Source organism: Phoenix dactylifera, chromosome 18 (genome assembly GCF_009389715.1).
Source record: "Phoenix dactylifera cultivar Barhee BC4 chromosome 18, palm_55x_up_171113_PBpolish2nd_filt_p, whole genome shotgun sequence".
Lineage (NCBI taxonomy): Eukaryota > Viridiplantae > Streptophyta > Magnoliopsida > Arecales > Arecaceae > Phoenix > Phoenix dactylifera.
In genome coordinates, this window is record NC_052409.1 from 3,754,567 (window position 1) to 3,774,932 (window position 20,366).

A 20,366-nucleotide genomic window follows, 5' to 3' on the forward strand; every position below is an offset into this window, starting at 1 on the left:
ACTATTCAAACTAAAGATTCAAACCATTAAACAAGTTTTTCTCTTTAAAAAAAAACTCTAAAAACCAAAAGTCATATATTTTAGTAAAGTAGGTATTACAATACTATGTTTCATGACGATCCAATTATCAAAACTTTGTGAATTTAAATCTATTCATATTTTAAAATACGTAGAACATGTTTCGAAAGTGGATTTTAAATTTATATGCACTATCACATATCTTACCATACCAGTATAAATGATACTATTGTACTTAGTCTCATCCGAGATCTCGAGGCTTTTGCTTATCTACGAGACCTCTGTCCCACATATCTAGCTAACTTGCATGGTTCATTGGTTCTATCGAAAACTACCATTTATTGAAGCAAAGCTTAGTGCAACACCAAGTCAGAAATGTCTTTTCTTTCATTTTATTTATTGATGTGAAAATGAAACTCAGCACTTATTTTTTCATTAATGCAAAAGCCTGATTGTGATCATGCTATTCTTGCCCTTGTCAGTAGTATCATAAAAGGGTTAGTTTCAATCTTCCCAATGTATATAGATTGAGCGGTTCATGAATGAGCAAAGACATGCAAATTAATGTCCTAGGTGATAGAATAAAAAGGAAAACCAAAAATATCATAAAACTATTTTTATTAAATAAAACAAGGAGATATAAACATGGAGATCTTGGTCCATGAAGCAGGACAGGTGGCTCGTAAAAGGTTGATGGAATATTAAAGACTCCATGAACATTAACGAGTCGAATAAATTTTATTTTCATGATTAAAATAAAATAAATAAATTATCAAATGGAGCATCGATGCCATAACATCTAGTCACTTTTGTGATTTTTCGACAATTAAGATTACAATCAATACATCAATCTATACTAGCATTGGGTGTTAACATCAAACAATCACTAATATAATAAAAAAATATATAATTTTATTTTCAACTAAAATTCGTTTTTTTGGTATCGAATCTATGTCAGTACCACATTAGTATAGTATCGATACAATACGGTATGAAATTTTTTTGGCACACCAAGTGTCAGTACGTCATCTGTATCAGATACCAATACCGAACTGGTATCGTATGCTATACCTCATGTCATTTGATTCGAATCGGTATGACATACTATATTGTTAACCAACATTAGCTTGTGTACTTGGACTAATGGCAAATACTTGATAAACAATTTTATAATATTCTATTCCAAGCTCCATTTCCTGGCTTTATTTTTCTACGTGTTCGTGTCTTATCCGCCTTTCGGTAGATCTTGTTCTCGGTCGCGCACCCGATCCGCACCCCCTGCGCTACGGCGTCCCTGGGATCCGGATCCCGGAAACGGGTGGACGCGGGATAACACGCAACCACTGCCATATAACTCCCTATTGCCCGAGAGCCCCACGAAAGCCTCCCGAGCGAGCTCCGTCACCGTCCATGGCGACAAGCTTCTTGAATCCCACCCCCTCATCCCTTCGCCTCTCCTCCGTCTCCTCCTCATCCTCCGCCGCCGCACGAGCTCTTTCTCCCCCTTCCTCACATCGCTTTCACCTCGGCCGCTCTCCGCCGTCGCGGACTCTCCAGAGGGCTTGGTTTGCCGGCCACCTCCGCAGCCCGCCGCTGCCGGCTGGGAGGCTCGCGGTGCGCTGCGGCGCCGTGAAGATGATCGGTCAGAGCGAATTCGCAGCGGAGGTGCTGGGGTCGGACGTCCCCGTCCTGGTGGATTTCGTCGCTGACTGGTGCGGGCCCTGCCGCTTGATCGGCCCCGTCGTGGAGTGGGCGTCCGAGGTCTCATCCAATCTATACATTCGGCAGATTTCGTTCTTGTTTTCTTCTTCATCCGTTCTTCACGACTGACCAATTTCTCTACGTTTTTCTACCTGAAAATGACTTTTTTTGGGACACAAAAAAAAAAAAAAAACAGTGTAGGTCGAGTTCAAACAAGTAATATGAATCAGCTTTACTAGGAAAGCCATAGAGAGTAAATAATTAAAATATCGAGTTCTTTTTATGGGAACCTAAGATTGTGTAGTTGCTTGAAATCTTTGGGGGTGAATGGAGGAAAAGTTTTCTTTTAATGTCAAACTCCCATTTTACCTAATTCAGAGGCAGTGCTAACTGTGCTATTTTGTTGCATGGCACGCGCAAGGATATAATGCAATAATAACTCACTGCAATGCAATGTAATAACCACCAGCCTTGGATCAGCTTGTCTCATAGCTTGACATATGTTCTCATCTTGTCTTGGATCCGACATTAGCAGTGTTGACGAAATTTTCTCCCTCCATTGCTGCTATTCATGCATTCGTGTGTGCAGCGGTGGTTACATGAGGGAAAGGTGAATGCGTGCTTGCTCACTACATAAAATAGATTTTCCTAAGTTTAGCTCGATGGTTTGAAGTTATTTAGGAGGCTATGACAAGGTTGTTGTGATCAGTGCTTTAGTCATTCATATTTGTTAACTTTCTCACCCTTTCTATCCCTTAATCAAACAATGGTTTGGATGCCTATAAAAAATATTTCTTTTTATGACTACTTATTTTAGGAAACTGTTACTTGCAGCTGATTGTGAAAACTTGCAGTTTGATTTGCACTCGTCTGGTGTAATATGAAAGCTGGTTCGTCAGCTGGTTAAATGGAAGAGATGGTTCGTCTTCCTAGACTCTTATGCTGCAACAATTTTTGCTCTTCCTCTACATGGAAGAATTCAGACATGGGGGGGGGGGAATTAAGATTGCCCCTGTAAAACACTGGTAATTGACTAGATTCAGAGTACAGATAGATACTTAATTTAAAGGATCCCATGGATTGAATATTATCAACTCCCAAGGTTCAAATGCTTTTAAACCAATTTTTTTGTTATGCACAGTAGTGGGTCTAAGATTCATCAAAAATCAGGAACCAAGGAAGGACTATCTAGTAAGGGACTGCAAAAGCAAGGCATATTTAATTAAACACATAAATTGGTCAGTGTCTTTAGGTGTAGTAGCTATACCTAATTATTGTATCTATATATGATTTTGATAGCATATTCAACCATTACAAGTTCTCTTCTGTTTGAACCATTAATATAAGTGCCATATATCAACCAGACCCAGGATACAATACAACATGATATGAGTATCTTTATGAGTAGCAGGATATTGCACAGCAACGCAGATTGTAAAGAAGGAATGCATTGATCGGTGTGTATATGGATAGTTGATAGTCATAATTATTGCCCAGATGATTCATGTTTATTAATTCTGATGGCATAAATGCAACTATTACTAGTTATGTTCAGTCTGAACACTTTGCTTTGCTTTGCATTATATATGAGCCATGCCCAAGACAGAACATGTATTGATTACCCTGACAAAGGGGAGATGGTTTTCTTGAGTTTAATTTGTTGATCAGTCTGAATTTTGATTTTAAAATAATTAGTAAGTAATAAAAAGGAAATTAGTATAATTTCAACAGCAGGTGGGAGAGTTGAAATAATTCTGAATTATGTTTATGCTACAACATTCATGGTTAAGTTATATATGGCTATACTGTTTCATGCCTTTTATTATGCTTATCAGAAGCAACACGCACAGTTTACTGAGCCATTTTCATGTAGTGGAGATCATAACTGATGAGATACATTGAAAACCATGACAATGTGCAATTATATGAACATGAAGTGAACGCATATAACAACAACAACTGCTCATAAGTTATGGCAAACAATCTTTTACAGCTATTGCTCAATTATTTTACTTTGATATCAATATTATGTAGATAAGATCCTGAAAATGTTGAGTCTGCTTTATTGACAACTTAATGAGATTAAGCTTCACAGTACTTTTATGATGAGTTATGACATCTTAGCATCTTCACATGTTAAAATTCTTAGAGTGGAAATCACTAAATTATTAATAATCTAGATTGTCAAGTAGATGTATCACTTCATATTTTTACATCAAAAAAAGTAATATTTAATATCTTGATAAGGTTTAATATGTGAGAAAAATGTGCTTTGAAGAGATTGCTCTAATAACCCAAAGAATGCTACATTTTCAAATAATATTTTCTTAGCAAATAAAGTCTCATTATAATTCTACCCAAACGCAATACATAATTTGAGATATGAATTTAGGGTCAAAACCAATAAATCCTCTTCTTGTTATCATATTCAAGTGCTAACTACCTATAGCGTAGCTCTAACTGGTTCATGATTGGTCTAGGAAGAGAAGCTAGATTTGTACAATCCAAGGAGGGAAATTTTTTTAACCCCAATATCTGGCCATTTTTTGCATGTGGAGGTTTGTATGACCATTATTTCTGTAGTTCTTCAGTTGCAAACACGTAAAAGAAGGGCTCCATAGCAAACTTTTAATGATTACCTGTCCATTAATATTTTGGGCATCTCGAGTCTAAAACCATCAACAAGGTCACCCTTTTGATGTGTGACACCTAGTTGAAAGTTCATTCAGGTCCTCAGTCTCCATTTTGAGCATCGCCAGTTAAATTTATTTTCCTTATTCATAAAGTATCAAATTGGCAGTGGAGCGATCCTTCCACAGTAAAAAGGCAGTAGAGGGGTTTCTGATCAAAAAGTATATGCTAAATACTGATCAGGAATTTGTATCATCAGCAAGTTCTGCCATGTGCTTCTGTTACTAAATAACGAAGAGTCTCTAAAAACACTGCTTGTTGCTTCCTTTTACTTTTCTAATATGCTGTTCTCGTTAACTGACCACCCATTGTCACTTTATGTGATGACTGCCATCTCAATAACAGGATTATTTGTTTATTTTGAGATATTAATCATGGCTGTGTTCTTGAAGTCATCTGACTGGACATGGTATTTCAGGAATATGAGGGCAGATTAAAGGTTGTAAAGATTGATCATGATGCAAATCCCGAGTTGATTGAAGAGTACAAGGTTTATGGCCTGCCGACCTTGATATTCTTCAAGAATGGTCAAGAGGTTCCAGAGAGTAGAAGGGAGGGTGCAATTACGAAGGTTAAGCTGAAAGAATACCTGGACTCCTTATTAGGATCTACAACAGTGGTCTAATCTGTTTGTGGATTAGTGTTTTTTTTTCTTTGTAAAACTTAATGATTCGGACCATCTGTTAATTTGCCATAAGCCATGCCATACAGCCTCAAGTTCCGGATTAGTAGAAAAAAATTATTTCAGTTTAATTTAGAGGTTTGTCCTGTCCTGCATCGATTTTTTTTTGGTATTACTGCTGGGATGTGTATTTTTATCTCATTTAGTTTGTCAATGATATCAACTTTGCAAATAAGATTGGACAACATAAAACTCTAGAATTGCTGCATGTTCACTTTTTCTCTGGATTGTTTTGAAATATTTGAAGTACCCTGGCCTATTAAGCAGAAACCTTTCTGAATCTATAGTAGGAGCTTATCAATGTAGCTTTTACTCTGCGATTACTACCTCTTCCATGCATGAACTGGCTCGGCCACCCTTCTTCAGCTTGGAGAGTCATAGTGCTCGAACTGGCTCGACCCAATGACAACTCTGATGCTAGGTAATTTTGGGAATTATATTTCTCTTGTGTTGGTCTAGGCAATTTGGATGGCGACAACAAAAACATTGAAAGGTTAGTCAATAATAACAAAAACATTGAGGTATTATCTAGTTGTTGTAATTTGATTATTTGCAATTTTAATTGTGGCAAAAATAGAATTTGATATAAGCGATCCAGCTACAATGATTGCAAAGGTTGGATTGTAATCTATCGAATTATTCTCTAAAAATCTGCAAGTGATAAGGATAACCCATATGAGTGTCGCTATATATTTTCTACTCCATTCATCAAGGAAATGCTAAACTTCGCGGTTGCTATTAGAGCTTAGATTAATTGGTACTAATGAATGAATGGACAAATGATATATGGGGCTGTTTTTTTTTTTTGACGTAGTTTTAAAAATTGGATGAAAATACTTAAATTGCACAAGCCCTTTATGAGTGGCACCGATTTCATCCTACCTGCCATGCTCAAAAAGTAGGCATTGGACCTGCTTCACCGATTACCGGAAAGAAGAAGTGGTGTTTGAACTGTTTTTATACACGTGTGATAAATCCAAAAAAAATGCCGGGTACAAGGCCAAATAGGATCGTCTTTCACTTCCAACTCCGGCTCCACAACTTTGAAGCGGAAAGGCCTCTTCAAAAAAAAAAAGCGCCAAAATGTTTTGCACTTTGTACATGAACTAAGAGGCCATTATGATTCGCGCGGTGATGATGCGATAAGCCCCATGAGGCAGCAATCATGATCGTGCACGAATCACAGCAGTCATAATTGGGGAATTGACCCTCTCCCAATGAGGTGCTAGACTTCGAGATTCGTGTTAAAGGAGCCACTCTTGCAAGCGCTGATGCGCCGGCCACAAGTTCCTCTTCTCCATCACCTGCCAAACCCGACTTTTAAAGTCCTCCGTGCATCGCATCCTGCTGCGCGATTTATTCCTTCCACTCCGCTGACCGCACTCCCGAATCCTACTCTCCCATCCCCTCTCCTCGTTGGCGAAGGTCCGCCCTTTCTCCCACTCCGGCGATCCGATCGCAGTCTCGGAGCTCCGATATCCGCCACCGGCGCTCCGATCACCTCCTGTACGCTCCAACGCCTTCTCCCCTCTCCCTGCCATATCTCGAGATTCCCCGTCTCTTCTCCTCCCCAGAAACCCTAACCCCAACCCTAACCGGCGAGATCCCTTCTGCTTCCTTCCCTCGGCCTTGTCTGTTTTGCCAACACCTTCCAAAGTCCCTTCTGATCTTACGTGCCTTGTACTATTTTTGGATTTGTACAAAGTTTGACCTTCCATTATGAATGACGCATGTGAAGTAAATCTCTATTGCTTGCCAATAGAATGTTATGAGTCTTCAAATCTCCTTTTCTTTTCATTTTGGTCTGAAATTTTAAATCTTTTGGGTAAAGCGAAGATTCGATGGTTGCTGGAAGAGGCTTTAACCTGTTTCTGAGGAAGAGATTACAATTCCAATCATCGGTAAGTACAACTGTACAGGTCCTTTTTAAATATTTATCAATCAAATATTCAAAATTCTCCCTCTTTGGCGTTTTCTTAGTGGCCTGATAACTAAGATGCAGAAGCCAGGTGTTCTAATAAAGAACGTGTGTTTAGATTCCCTGCTGTGTCATGTCAGAATAGGTTTTGGCGATTGAGTGCATTTTAACAGGAAATTTGTTTGTTTTTTCCCCTTCTCATGTTTCTGCATGGGGCTCGATTGAATTATGCCAGTTGATGTTGGTTATGGTTTTCCTCGTCTTCTCACAATTTTATTTTCTGCTCTATCTTCAAAACATAAATGGACCAATCTAGCCAATATAAGTGGATGAGTTACAGACCATATATTAGATTTATACCAAGTACTAAGTGTTTGTCTTTTATGTTTAAAGGATGTATGACTGCGAGGAAAATTTGTGCTCCAAACATATCTTTTAGTTAGTTGACTAATTAAACCTTGCAGTGTGCTATCTAGTCGATGATTTGGTATGATTAAGTTAGGGAAACCTAATGGACTTCATGCTACTAAAGATCATTAAATGCTGGTTGAACAGGAAAAAATGTGATTTTGTAGGTTGCAGTTTTTATCACCTTCCAGCTTCTAATTTGCATTTTATTTAAGTTTATAGTGTCAGTATGTTTGGCAAATTGTTAATGGTTGGTCTTGGCTGACCTCTTTTTCCTTCTTCCTGTCAATCTACAATACCAAATCTATTAATGCTATAGGAATTTAACCAGTTCGTTTGTATCATATCTCAAGGGCATAACTCTGTGGGACTGTGAGAGATTAAGCACAATGATGCTAAAAGTGTGCTGGGGGTATACTTCTTGAGGCGAGGCAAGGAAGTCAGTCCTCTGTATTTTGATTTAAAAGTACACCTTTGTTTCTTGCTTCTGATGCATCATCGAATCCCAGCTGATAGTGATGTATCAGATGAGAGAGATGCTACAGCTGAAACGAACTCTTTCCTATGCCTACTTCTCCACTTGGCACTTGAACTTGCACCGTAGTTAGTTTGCAGCCCGCCTAACCTGATAAACATGCCTAAAACTGCCCAATGGCGAGTAGGACTTTAGCTGCCAACGGCGGGCAATGGTGGAAAACGAATAGAAGGAAGAGGAAATAGGAACAGAGTGAAAGATTGAGCGAAAGAAGGGATCTCCCTCTATAGGTTGTCGTACAATAAAAGGAATAGGGGGAGATAGAAAAAGCAGATAAGTGATCGAGCTAAAAATGAAATGGAAGTTCGTGTTCAGTAATTTTATATGAGGCAATGGAGAAAAAAAAAAGAAAGGGGAAATAGGGTATAACCTTATGTGGAAGAAGCAGCACAAAAGATATCTCTTGTTTTTAATAGGAGAAATGAAAAGGAATTCCAATGAATCCATAAATACTTCCAATGATTCTATCAGAACTTACACATGACTCTTTCGCTGAATTAAGATCAAGTGCTTGTTCTAAAATGGCAATAGATAGGGTAAAATCCATTTCTTTGTGTGGGCATAGCCGTATAAAAAGAAAACATGAATCTAGAGGTTTTCATTGTCATGTTGGCATTCTAAACAAGTATGCTAGAAGGTAAATCGCAACATCTAAATTAAGGGAAGCTTTTCCTGAATTCAGGGTGCTAAAATTTACTTTAATGTGTTATTAGTGTTGTTTATGGCTGAAATTTAAAGTAAATTTAGAAGCGACCGGGAGAGAGGAAAAGAGAGAGAAGGGGGAGAGAGGGAGGGAGAGAGGAGGGTGGCGGACACCGGCGACCTGGGCAGGAGGTGGAGGAAGGCTATGCAGCCAGGTCCCCTGTTTCGAACCGGCCGCGGAGCCCGAAGAGGCGTCATCCGCGCGGCTCGCCGATCTCCACGTGGCTTGCGGGCCTCCGCTGGCTAGCCTCCACCTCTCTCTCTCTTTCTTCCTCTCCCTTTCCCTCCCTCCCCTACTCGCTCTCTTTTTTTCTCATTTTCCTTCTTCGGTAACGAGTTTCGTTTTTGTTGCCGAAACCGTTCCGGTCCGTTGCTGGGACGATTCGGTATGACCGAAACCGTCCACTTTGGGATGGTTCCGCTAACTCTGGTTAAAAGCATTAGATCATAGAAACAGATAAGCAACAACAATATGTCACAATATGGTCCTGCCAATATGGCAAATTTGAAAAAAGGGAGATATGGATATAATTATGATGCATAAATAAATAAATTTTCTCACATATACTAACTATATTTTAAATGACAGGCATTAATTTTGTTTTAGTTTATAAAACATTATGTAGTTCTATATTTGCTCCACTCTTTTAGTAGGCTCTCGTTGTTTCTCAGTTATGGTGCACAACGATGAAAGGCAAATGGCTTTTTTTTTTACTTTAAGATTTTGCAGATTTGGTGTTGAGCCTACTCAACCCAACATAGCCTGTATGTTGACAGCCCCTAAAACTATCCGTGATGTATGGGAGAAGTATCCGGATCATGTCGTCTCTATATCGAGTACTATTTCGTTTTTACAGAATAAATGGATGCTTATCAAAGTATTCGACGCATATTGGACCATATCCAAGATGTATCATTATCGGGAAACTCGAGCCTCTGGGGAGTGCTTCATACCTCATGAGAGTATCAAGAGAGGATCTGTGTGTCGGAAAATTGCTATTTAAAGTTTTCTACAATTGACTCTTTGTAAACTGAGAAGTGAAAGATTCTGTAGGGTGGAAGATGATATATAATTTGTTCGGCAGTAGAATTTGTTGTGTTTGGATCTTCTTATGTTTAATATATATTTTAATATACAGTGGTAATTACCTATTTGTTTTCATCACTTCTTAATGTGAAAAATTTTATTGTTTATGGCTGACGTTTGCCATATTGTCTAAGCAGGCTCCACCTCTGCTTTCATCATTTCGGTTGCAGCAAGAAGATGCTATTGAGTCCGCTGGCATGAAGTCACTAAGGGCATTAGCGGTACTTGGAGTTGGTGTTTCTGGCATTTTAAGCTTTGCTACCATAGCATCTGCTGATGAAGCAGAGCATGGCCTTCCTTCCCCCAGCTATCCTTGGCCTCACAAAGGAATTCTTAGTTCCTATGATCATGCGTCGTAAGACTGTCACCACATTTATTCACATGTTTCCTTGAACCATCATTGTCCATATAAATTGCTTTCTTTGAAATTATGAGTGAGATTTATTATTTACTGGAGGAGACTGGTTATATTTTAATTGTCGGGGAAATTCATTGCTATAACGTTATTCCAAGTTTTTAACAAGCTCCTTAAAAATGAATATAAGATAGTGTAATAGTTTGTAGCCTACGAGGGCATACGCTTCCTTATAAGATCCTATTTTTAGCATTTTCTTAATAACAGAAACTATATAATGATGTGAGCAGAATCCGGCGTGGTCACCAAGTTTACCAACAAGTTTGTGCTTCTTGTCATTCAATGTCTCTGATTTCATATCGAGATCTTGTCGGTGTGGCTTACACTGAAGAAGAGACAAAGGCTATGGCTGCTGAAATTGAGGTGGTTGATGGTCCTAACGATGAAGGCGAGATGTTTACTCGTCCTGGTAAACTAAGTGATCGCTTTCCCCAGCCATATCCAAATGAACAAGCAGCTAGGTTTGCAAATGGTGGGGCATATCCACCAGACCTAAGCCTGATCACCAAGGTAATCGCACGAAGAGTGAATTCTGATTACCTGTATCTTGTGTCTTGCGTGCAACTAACATCCATTTTTTGCTCCCTATTTCTTTCTCTCCAGGCACGACACAATGGGCAGAACTATGTGTTTGCCCTTCTCACTGGCTACCGCGACCCTCCTGCTGGTGTTTCGGTAATTTTTTTTTGTTTTGTTTATGGAGTTATTTGTATGCGTACATGCTTAAGTTTACGTTTTGCATTGCTTTGTGAAGCTTTTTTGACATTATACAAGCATTGTATTACATGTAAATATATGATAGATAAACAAATATATGTGTGGCATGTAAAATGTGATCAACCTTTGTGATTTGTTCAATGATCTACATATGTTGTGTTTCATAAGAGCTCTCATGTACTAAGCAATCATGCTTTGCACGCTCATTAAATCTTTTGAGTTGTTACCCTATTGAACTTACAATATATAGAATTCCTGGCTCTAATCCTCAACAAGATATCTCACATATTATTTTATTGAGATTGCTCATATTGTGCACATTTATTTGCCTATGCTCTACCTTTCCATATAAGTTTGACATTTCCGTAGTCTGTATTATGTGCATGTGTTATGTGTGTAAGTGTGCGCTTTTGTGTTGGTGGAAGCACTACAGTGGGGTTGATTGCTTGTATCCAGGCTAGTCTAGTTGCTTGCTAAAATGGAAGTTTTGTCAAAAATTTGGGCAAGAATGGTACATTGGCTTGATGAATTATAATTTTCTGGTGATTTTTACAAACAAATCACATTTTTCTCAAGTACTTTTCGAATCATTATGATGAGTTTTGGAATTTTATTTATTCATCTAGATGATTCCATTAGTTTTGTATCGTATCTCACTATCCTTTTATTTCCTAATCCCTGAAGTTCTTCTGAATTTTTCCTAAATCTCTGCTGCGTAGAAAATTTTGGCTCCTGTTAACATAATCCTAATTCTGAATTTGTTTATTATGTCATCTATTAATAGTTTATTTAACTAGCAATAATTTATCTTTATTTTAATTAATAAAGCATTAAACAAAATCAAGGTTTCATCAATGTTTCTTTACCACTTGAAACCTTAGCCATGTCTTCTGAAGAGAGGTCTTGAATGATGTTGAAACAGCTTGATCCTTTTTGCTTATTTCCTTTTATCTAATGGTTTTCTTTTGGAAATTTTTTTTCTTCTTTGCTTTGTACCTAGATTTGCTTTTTATCACTGAATACCTCATGACATACCTGCTTGCAAAGTAATTGACTTTGTAAGAAGCACTTCTGCCAACAAATTCCATTTTCTAAAGACATTTTTCATTACATTTTCCAAATGGAGATAGGTTTTGTTATAGATACTTCACAGTTCACATCCTTCCAATTGTTCAATCCTTGTTTGGGGAACCATACTTGGTGAATACTTTCTTAAGCAAATGAGATCGTCAGTTCCTTCTTTTTGGATTTTGCTCATGCTAGATTCACCACTTTCATCAGCAGCAGCTGCACATTTATACCAAACTAATTAGATAAATCTACTTTATTAAGGAGAATGGTCCCCATGGTTGTAAATATGCAAAACCTCATTGCATGCATTTCAAGGTTTTTAACTCCAGGTTCGACATTTTGTTTAACATGTGGAATTTGTTTCAGTGTATGTCTTGTGGTATGCTTAGTAGCTTGAATATCATGTTAGAGCTCATTTCCATCATGAAGTCCTCAGAAATTAGACAGGAACTCATGATTGAGGGACATGGAGCTAGATTGTGTATGTTTTGCCACATGCCTATAGATAGGCCATAAATAGGGTAGATTTTTCGAAAATCTGTTCCTAGGTAAAGTGTAATCGAAAACAATCTATGCTAGTTCCCAAGTCTCAAACCTCAGTTTTGAGGCAATACTCTGCATCTAGCACAAGTGCAACTTGTCTTGTATAGAGGGTTAAATATCTGCAATGACCTAAAAGTATTTATCTTTGTGGAGTGTCTTTAGCAAGGTTTGCCGAACTGGTATTGGGGTGCATACCGGCTGGCAACTAGTTTTGTATGGTATGGATTTGTACATTGCCATTCCAGGGTGTATCGAAACTAGGAGAGAGGGAGATAGGGAGAAGGAGAGAGATGGCGTATCAAAACAGGGAGGGAGGGGGATAGGGAGGAGAGTGAGGAAGAGAGGGAGAGGGAGGGACTTATCGGTGAGGGCTTTGCGTTGAAGAAGGGGGATCATCCAGCCGAGAGAGAAAGCGGAGGAGAGAGCCTCGAACGCTTATCAATGAGGGTTTCGCGGTTACTTCTAACTCGACAGCTTCGCATCATTCGACAGAGAAAAAGAGACTGTCTGTCGAAGAGGGGGGATTGTCTGGTAGAGAGAGTATGAAGGAGATTGCCTTGAAGGATCTGGAATCTTCGAACCGCGGTGGTGGGGGAAGGGTTATAAGTGAAGTGAGTGATATGGCTAAACTGTTCTGACTTGGTGTCGGCTCGGTTCAATACGGGCCAAACCGCCCAGTTCGGCAATCGTTGTTCTTTAGCAATAATTCTTCCAAGGAAAGCACAATGAGCAATCATGGAAGTCTATAGATGGTGGCAAGTTGGGATAAGGGCTTCTTTCCTCACCTCCTTCTTTCCTAAAGGTTCTGATTGAGACTGTCTCTAAATGCAACCCCTCAACCGCCAACCCAGAAAAAAAAGGAAAACACACACACCCGCACACACACACAATTAGCTGCCATGCCTACATAAACCATGTGCAAGAACACTATGACAGGAAGAGTGCACCCTTATTGTTAGGATTTAACAATCCACAATTTGGATCAAATGGTCCATATCAAAATGGCCCACAACAATACAGATCGTATTTCTGGATCAGGATCAGTATGGATTGCAAGATCGAGATCTGGATTGCAGGCTGCAATCCAGATTTTGAATAGTACAACACTTTGGATGGTAATTTCCAGATCCAGGGAATGTTTTTGCATTCTAAAGCTATCAGGGTATCCATCTTGTATGATCAATTAATTTTTTTAACTTTTACCTGACCAATTTGTCATCGATTAACTTCCAAAACATAAAATTGGCAATCTCCTTTAAATTTTCAACTATCAAGCGTAAAAAGATTTAGTTGTTTTGGAACTAAGACTTTGAGTTATCTCGTCTACCATTCTTAATAAATTCAATTCCTTCTAAAATCTCTTCCCCCAAACTTCAAATGAGAACTAAGTTCAATAAGGCTATGTTTATCTACACTTTTTTGAAAATAACTCAAAATAAGATATTTTGGGGACTTATATGGTGTAATAAGACTATTAATTAATCAAACACATAGTGTTTCTTGGACATCATAATTATGAGCTTATGATTGTTAGAAACTAACTTTTTTGCCCTCATATGATGGTATCATTCTCATGGTATGTTCAAATCACAATCTAATTATTCGTTTTACCTTCTTGTTGTTTCAACCCTATTTTTTGTGCTTAACAGAAATCAGAAAGAATCTTAAGATTTGCAATCTGATCGTCAACCCCTATATAATTTATGATACGGTTCCAATCTTAACAGATACTCGTCAATACTCATGGAGAAAGCTAATGTAATATTTTTGCTGTGTACAGTATGTTGTGCAAATTGTGTGACCAGCCATGACGTTTTTTGCTTTCTTTTTTGCCAGATTGCCTTTTGAATTTTGAAGTATGCATACCATTTTTGTTTGACACCTACTTTGTTATTTGACCTGTTGGGTTATCTCTTAATTGGAAACACAGATTCGAGAGGGGTTAAATTATAACCCATACTTTCCTGGTGGTGCAATAGCTATGCCCCAAATGCTTATAGATGGAGCAATCGAATATGAAGATGGCACACCTGCAACTGAAGCCCAGGTATTCTTTTCTAAAAATTTTATGTCTTTCATTTATTATCTTTCTGATAGTTTATGTTAAGTTGCAATGATACCGGGCAATTTACTGTTACTGTTACTACAGATGGGTAAGGATGTCGTCACATTTTTATCATGGGCAGCAGAGCCTGAGATGGAAGAGAGGAAACTGGTAAGCTTGATTTTTGTCCAATTATATGCTTCACCCATATCTACTCCATTAAGTTTGAGTTCTTAATGCATTGTTTTCTGTTTTTGGTAGATGGGATTCAAATGGATTTTTCTGCTGTCACTTGCTCTACTCCAAGCTGCTTACTACCGGCGCTTGAGGTGGTCTGTTCTCAAGTCACGCAAACTGGTCCTCGATGTTGTCAACTGAGCTCGTTGGGCTTTGTTAAGACTATCATGTTTTTTCTAGGAGAAATGACAATAATCGGTTTGGGTGATGTACAATTGCCATTGGGATGGGATATCCCATCATAAGCAATTCTCTCTCCTTTTGTTTTACTCGTTTTATTCAATTTGGGAGAAATAAACATACAGAGCACTTGATATCTTATTTCTTTTGAACTTTACAATTTTGACTTTGTCAAGGCTAGTCAGAACCTTCAACTGAAGATTTGAAATTTTGACAAAATTTTATTGTCACATTGTGTGAAAATATTATAGAACAGAATTTTCTTTTGTGATGTTGCATGTTTCAGGATATTAGGTGATAAAGAAGGTCCAAGAATATAAACAGGGGGAAAAAAAATAAGAATGTTGATGTGAGTGTATGGCATGACTATAAAGAACAGAGTGAAAAATGAACATATTTAGGATGCAATAACAATAGATGTTTGAGAGTATTAAAATTGGCTCAGATGAATTCTGAAAGCTTAGGAAGTCCATTGCCTGGTCTCCGCGATGTTCTGAAGGGCATGCTCGTAAGTTTGCTTGTCAAAATCGTTCACAGAGATAACAATTTCTTTTTACCGTTTCCCGTTGCCAAGTAAACTTTGCTTGTCTTCGGTGTCACAGATTTTTGAGCAATCAATCCTTCCTTCAGTTTTATGGATGGTCATTGATTTCATAGTTTCTTTTTGTCATTTTTGTCTTCGTTTAGACAGACTCATGGCATCTTTGATTGCTATATTACTTAATTCCGGTGGTTTTAGAGGACAAGGTCTCTCAATAAATGGATACCAACCCCACTGTCTCTCAATAAATGTAACTGATCATTTGTAAATCTATTTGTTTTATTGCTATAATTATGTTAAGATTGGAAGGGAAACAAATGGTAAGCAATGTTAGCATAGGCATGCCATTTTTTTAAAAAAAATGATTCGTTATGAAATACATTTGATTTTTTATAGGGAAAGAAAAGAAGATCCATCCGCATTATAATTATCGAAATTCCAATCCTTGGAAATATACCATCTATTATTTGAATCAAGTATATGTAAGTACTAAGTAAAGAGGTAAGAACACTGGCACAAATCTCATTTTATAACTTAGGCATATTTGTTCGTTGCACTTTTCTATAATATCCATGTAGAATATATTTTTAAATTTATTTTTAGATCATTCGTGAAATCTTGTAGAGATTCTCTTATAAACAATCCAAGCTATAAAAAAAACCCATAAATATTGCAATAATGGCTGCTCCCAATGCCTCTTCAAGTGTGTGGGTCATTTCCATTTCTTGTTTGAGCCATAGTTAGAAAGATCATGAGGTCTCGTTGTCCATGCACAACCCCATAATGCATTAAAAAGTGGGCCACGCCGGCTTTCTTTTATCTACCAGTCTCCTGGCTATCTCTTGATCCAATACGTCACCAACAGTTACTACAATAAATTTTGGAGGAGGACATGGTGGACTTGGTGGGCACAACAAAACCCTAATCTTCGAATCAAAATGAGAAGACACAGAGATCATTCATGCATTGGTAGCTCAAGTCATAGAAGATGCCAAATTTGAATGATGATGCTTTACAAGCATTTGATAATCTTACTATCAATCAGTCAAAAGTAATTTATTTTCAAAATTTACGTATTTATATTAGTTTGGAAATGTAAACTATGTAAATTCTGACATAACGAAATAACATTGTGATTTTACCAAGATTCTCTCTCTCTCTCTCTCTCTCTCTCTCTCTCTCTCTCTCTCTCTCTCTTCTCATTATAACAGTTAATAGTAGCCGTTATAAATAAAACATGCATATAATTTTATTCCTCAAAAATTCATTTCTGAGCCCATATTTTTCTCTGTAAGTGATGGGATGTGTATTTTTATCTCCTGTAGTTTGTCAATGAGAAGGAATACACAGTATCATTTTTGCAAATGAGATGGTACAACATAAACTCCAGAATTGCTGCATGGTCACTTTTTTCTCTGGATTGTTTGAAATATTTGAAATGCCATGGCCTTACTAAGCAGAGACCTTTTTGAATCTATAATAGGAATTCATCAATGCGTTATGTCTCAATATTATGTCTGAATTTAATGCACAGAAGGATTCGGAGGTTGCTTACAAATTGTTTCAGTTTGTCATACATCTCTTCACTAGTAGGACTAAATAAAACTGAAGTGTACTTAAAATGATTCATTATCCTCATCTGCTGAAAAGCTTATATGGGCGGGATTTAAGGTCACTTCTTTTAAAGTTCAGATAAATTTCCATCATGTTTGTGCTTTGAAGGACTAATGATTGGCAGAATATCTTTTTTTTTATTTTGATAAGGATTTCTTAGCAGAATATAATTGAGGCATAAAAATTATAAAGAACACAAGACTCAACAAAAAGAAGATCTTATGAATAAATCAATTCAATTCCTTTCATTTACTCCCTTACTGTGTAAGAATCTTAATACAGCTTGATAAGATTGATGGAAACGTAATAGTGAAAAAAGAAGATCATAATCACATATTGAGATCTATCATACAACACTTCAATCTGAATCCTAGTGGAAGCACATGTAATTTAATAGAAGACTCATCTTCCTCTGTATCATCCAGCTGGGAAGGCAACAGAGTACTGAGGACAGGATTATGAAGCTGTAGTGGGAAATTATTTCCCAATTCTCATTGTAGTCTTGTAGAGTGCCTACGATTTCTCCCATTTATCTCGATATTTTGTAGAGGAAAAACTATCCTTTGCCTGTATCTTCCATTTGAAGTAAATTGCATGCAGTTGCAAAGTCTATATACTTTTTGATAAGATGATGTTATAATGGATCGCATTACATGATCTGATCCATGCAGCTTTACCCTGTGATTAATGCCTCTTCTGTACATAACTGATCCAGAGTTTTCTGCAATGTCTGCTAATGAATTCATAGACTTATCAAAAGCTTTCTAGGAGTAATTTCAGGATCCTCAATTCTAAAAAGAAGCCAACAATTCATGTTTGAATTTGATGGATAAATCATCAGATATTTAGAAGAATGCATTTGTAAAATTTTCTGAACTACGTGCGAGCTCCATATTGTGATAGTATAGGATAATTACTACCATATGCAGTCTCGATCCAACTAGTTCCAGGCACTTTCTTGACTTCTCTATCTTCCATAAGTTCGCGAATCCTTCCTACCCCATCCCAATTGTCTGTGTTTGCGAACATGTTCGATAGCAAAACATAAGTTGATGGGTCCTTTTCCAGAGCAAGTGCCTGCTCCGCTGCTCGCTTGCCTGTCTCCACATCACCATGAAGTCGGCAAGCACCAAGCAAGGTCTGCCATACTAGAACACCAGGTCGGAAAGGCATGCTCATTATCAAAGCTTCCGCTTCTGCAATTTTCCCTGCTTTTCCAAGGAGATCCACCATACATGCATAGTGATCTTCACCGGGGTCAATGTTATGATCGCATGTCATGGAGTCGAAGTATTTCCAACCTTCACCAATAAACCCTCCTTGACTGCATGCATATAAAGCACAAATGAATGTAATATAATTTGGTTCCACATGCTCTAAAATCATCTGATCAAAGACTTCCAGAGCTTCCCTAGCAAGTCCATTCTGCGCAAATCCCATGATCATCGTGGTCCACGTAATAACAGACCGCTCCTTCATCGATCGGAACACCCCCCATGCACAATCCATAGAACCACACCTTGCATACATGTCGATAAGTGCATTATCAACACATTCATCGATTTCGACTCCTAGCTTAATCCTAAAGCCATGTCCCTTCTTCCCTTCTTCCAAAGAAGCCAAGCTAGAACATGCAGTAAATGTTGTTGATAGTGTGAATTTATTCGGTTTGATGCCCGCCAGCTTCATCTGATATGTGATCTCAAGAGCTTTACCAGGTTCTCCACAGTGCAGGCAACCGGCAGCCATATGGGTCCAAGCAACCACATCTCTTTCCGGCATATCGTTGAAGGCTTTAAAACCACCAACCAAATCTCTGTTCTTCAAGTACATGTCCACCAATGAATTCCCTACGCATGCATCATCTCCAACACCATACTTAACAAGTTGGGCATGGACTTGCACACCGAGCCTCAAGCTCGAAGTCGCTGCCAAGCCTGTAAGAACACTACTAAACGAGAATTCATCCGGATTAACCCCTTCCTCAATCATCCGACACCAAAACCCCCACACCTCCGAGTAGGAAAACTGCAAGTAGCCCGCGATCATCGAGTTCCAAGAAACCACATCCTTATCTCGACAATTCTCAAACATCTCCTTCGCCTCTGGCAATCTCCCATTTCGGATCAACGCCGTGAGGAAAGCGTTCGCCAAGAACACATTCGACTCGAAGCCGAGCCGGATGACTTGGGCATATATCTGTCGTGCGTGACCCGGCCTGCCAGAGAGCGAGCTGGCATTGAGCGTGCTCACGAGGGTGAACTCGTTGGGCCTCATGTCAGCCTGGCGCATCTGATGAAAGAGGGAGAGGGCCCGTCGGGGATGGTTGCATTGGACGAGACCGGCAATGGCGGCGGACCACGAGACGATGTTTCTCTGAGGCATTTCATCAAACAGTCGGAGGGGTAGAAAGGGGTCGCGGGTGCTCTTGAAGTACATGTTGAGGAGGTGGTTCTGGAGGAAGAGGGAGGATGCGAGGAGGGTGCGCTTGAGGAGGCGAGCATGGATAGCGGTGCCGAGTTCGAGATTGGAGGTTTGGGCACATCTATGGAGGAGATGGGCGTATTGCTCGACTTCGTGTTCTTGATCCGGAGAGAGGTTTGATGTGTAAAGCCTGCAAAGAAGAGCTCTTGGAATTGTTAATGGAGGCCGGGAACTACGTGGGAGAAGTAGCGGGCATTGTGGCATCTGACTTTGAGGAATGGAATCCTTCGCGGTCTCTCGCAAAAAAACCAAAAAGGACGAGGCCGTCGGTAGTCGGTACCCGGGCCTTGAAGTGATGACCGTTGGTTTTTTGCAACGCGGAGGTTGGACATGATGGACCAAGTAGGAACCGTATGATAGCAGACTACATAACCCCGTTAATAATATAAAAGATAATATATTAAATTATATTACATTACATTATATTTTATTATCTAATTACATTATAATAAAATTACATTATACAATAATATTAATAATATTATAATATTATTATACCATACTATAATATAATATTTAGATTAGATTCTAAACCATTGTATTATATTATATTCTAATACTATACTATTAATAATACATTACTACATCATATCATATCATGCTATTATACTATAATATTTAATATTATATTACATTATATATAATAATATAATACAAAAAATAATATTATATTATATTATGCAATACTAAAAATATTTGTTTATTTTAATTACCAAATACATATTAAAATTTTATAGTATTTTAGAAATTTAGTTATCAAATAGAAACTAGCTTTAAT

General features: G+C 38.2%; 3 protein-coding genes across 9 annotated transcripts; 2 read left to right on the forward strand and 1 right to left on the reverse strand.

The window, feature by feature from the left end:
* The first annotated feature begins 1,368 nt into the window (after window positions 1-1,368).
* Window positions 1,369-5,289, forward strand: LOC103722334 (thioredoxin X, chloroplastic). Its single transcript, XM_008812854.4, has 2 exons — window positions 1,369-1,779; window positions 4,829-5,289. The coding sequence occupies exons 1-2, from the start codon at window positions 1,429-1,431 to the stop codon at window positions 5,033-5,035; spliced, it is 558 nt and encodes a 185-aa protein (XP_008811076.2). The 5' UTR covers window positions 1,369-1,428; the 3' UTR covers window positions 5,036-5,289.
* Window positions 5,290-6,437: 1,148 nt separating this feature from the next.
* LOC103722292 (cytochrome c1-2, heme protein, mitochondrial) lies at window positions 6,438-15,179 on the forward strand. 7 transcript variants are annotated; one of them, XM_008812805.4, is made up of 8 exons: window positions 6,438-6,598; window positions 6,929-6,993; window positions 9,880-10,097; window positions 10,388-10,667; window positions 10,761-10,832; window positions 14,419-14,535; window positions 14,638-14,703; window positions 14,794-15,179. In XM_008812805.4, exons 2-8 carry the CDS (start codon window positions 6,934-6,936, stop codon window positions 14,908-14,910), a joined length of 930 nt encoding a protein of 309 aa, XP_008811027.2. In that variant the 5' UTR covers window positions 6,438-6,598; window positions 6,929-6,933; the 3' UTR covers window positions 14,911-15,179. The 7 variants fall into 7 exon arrangements, with proteins under 7 accessions (XP_008811027.2, XP_008811044.2, XP_008811019.2 ...); XM_008812822.4 differs by having other exon boundaries at window positions 6,439-6,598; window positions 6,924-6,993; XM_008812797.3 differs by having other exon boundaries at window positions 6,446-6,829; window positions 6,924-6,993.
* Window positions 15,180-17,955: 2,776 nt separating this feature from the next.
* LOC103722287 (pentatricopeptide repeat-containing protein At4g33170) lies at window positions 17,956-19,915 on the reverse strand. Its single transcript, XM_008812785.4, has one exon. It carries the CDS (start codon window positions 19,790-19,792, stop codon window positions 17,981-17,983), a length of 1,812 nt encoding a protein of 603 aa, XP_008811007.1. The 5' UTR covers window positions 19,793-19,915; the 3' UTR covers window positions 17,956-17,980.
* Between the last annotated feature and the right edge of the window lie 451 nt (window positions 19,916-20,366).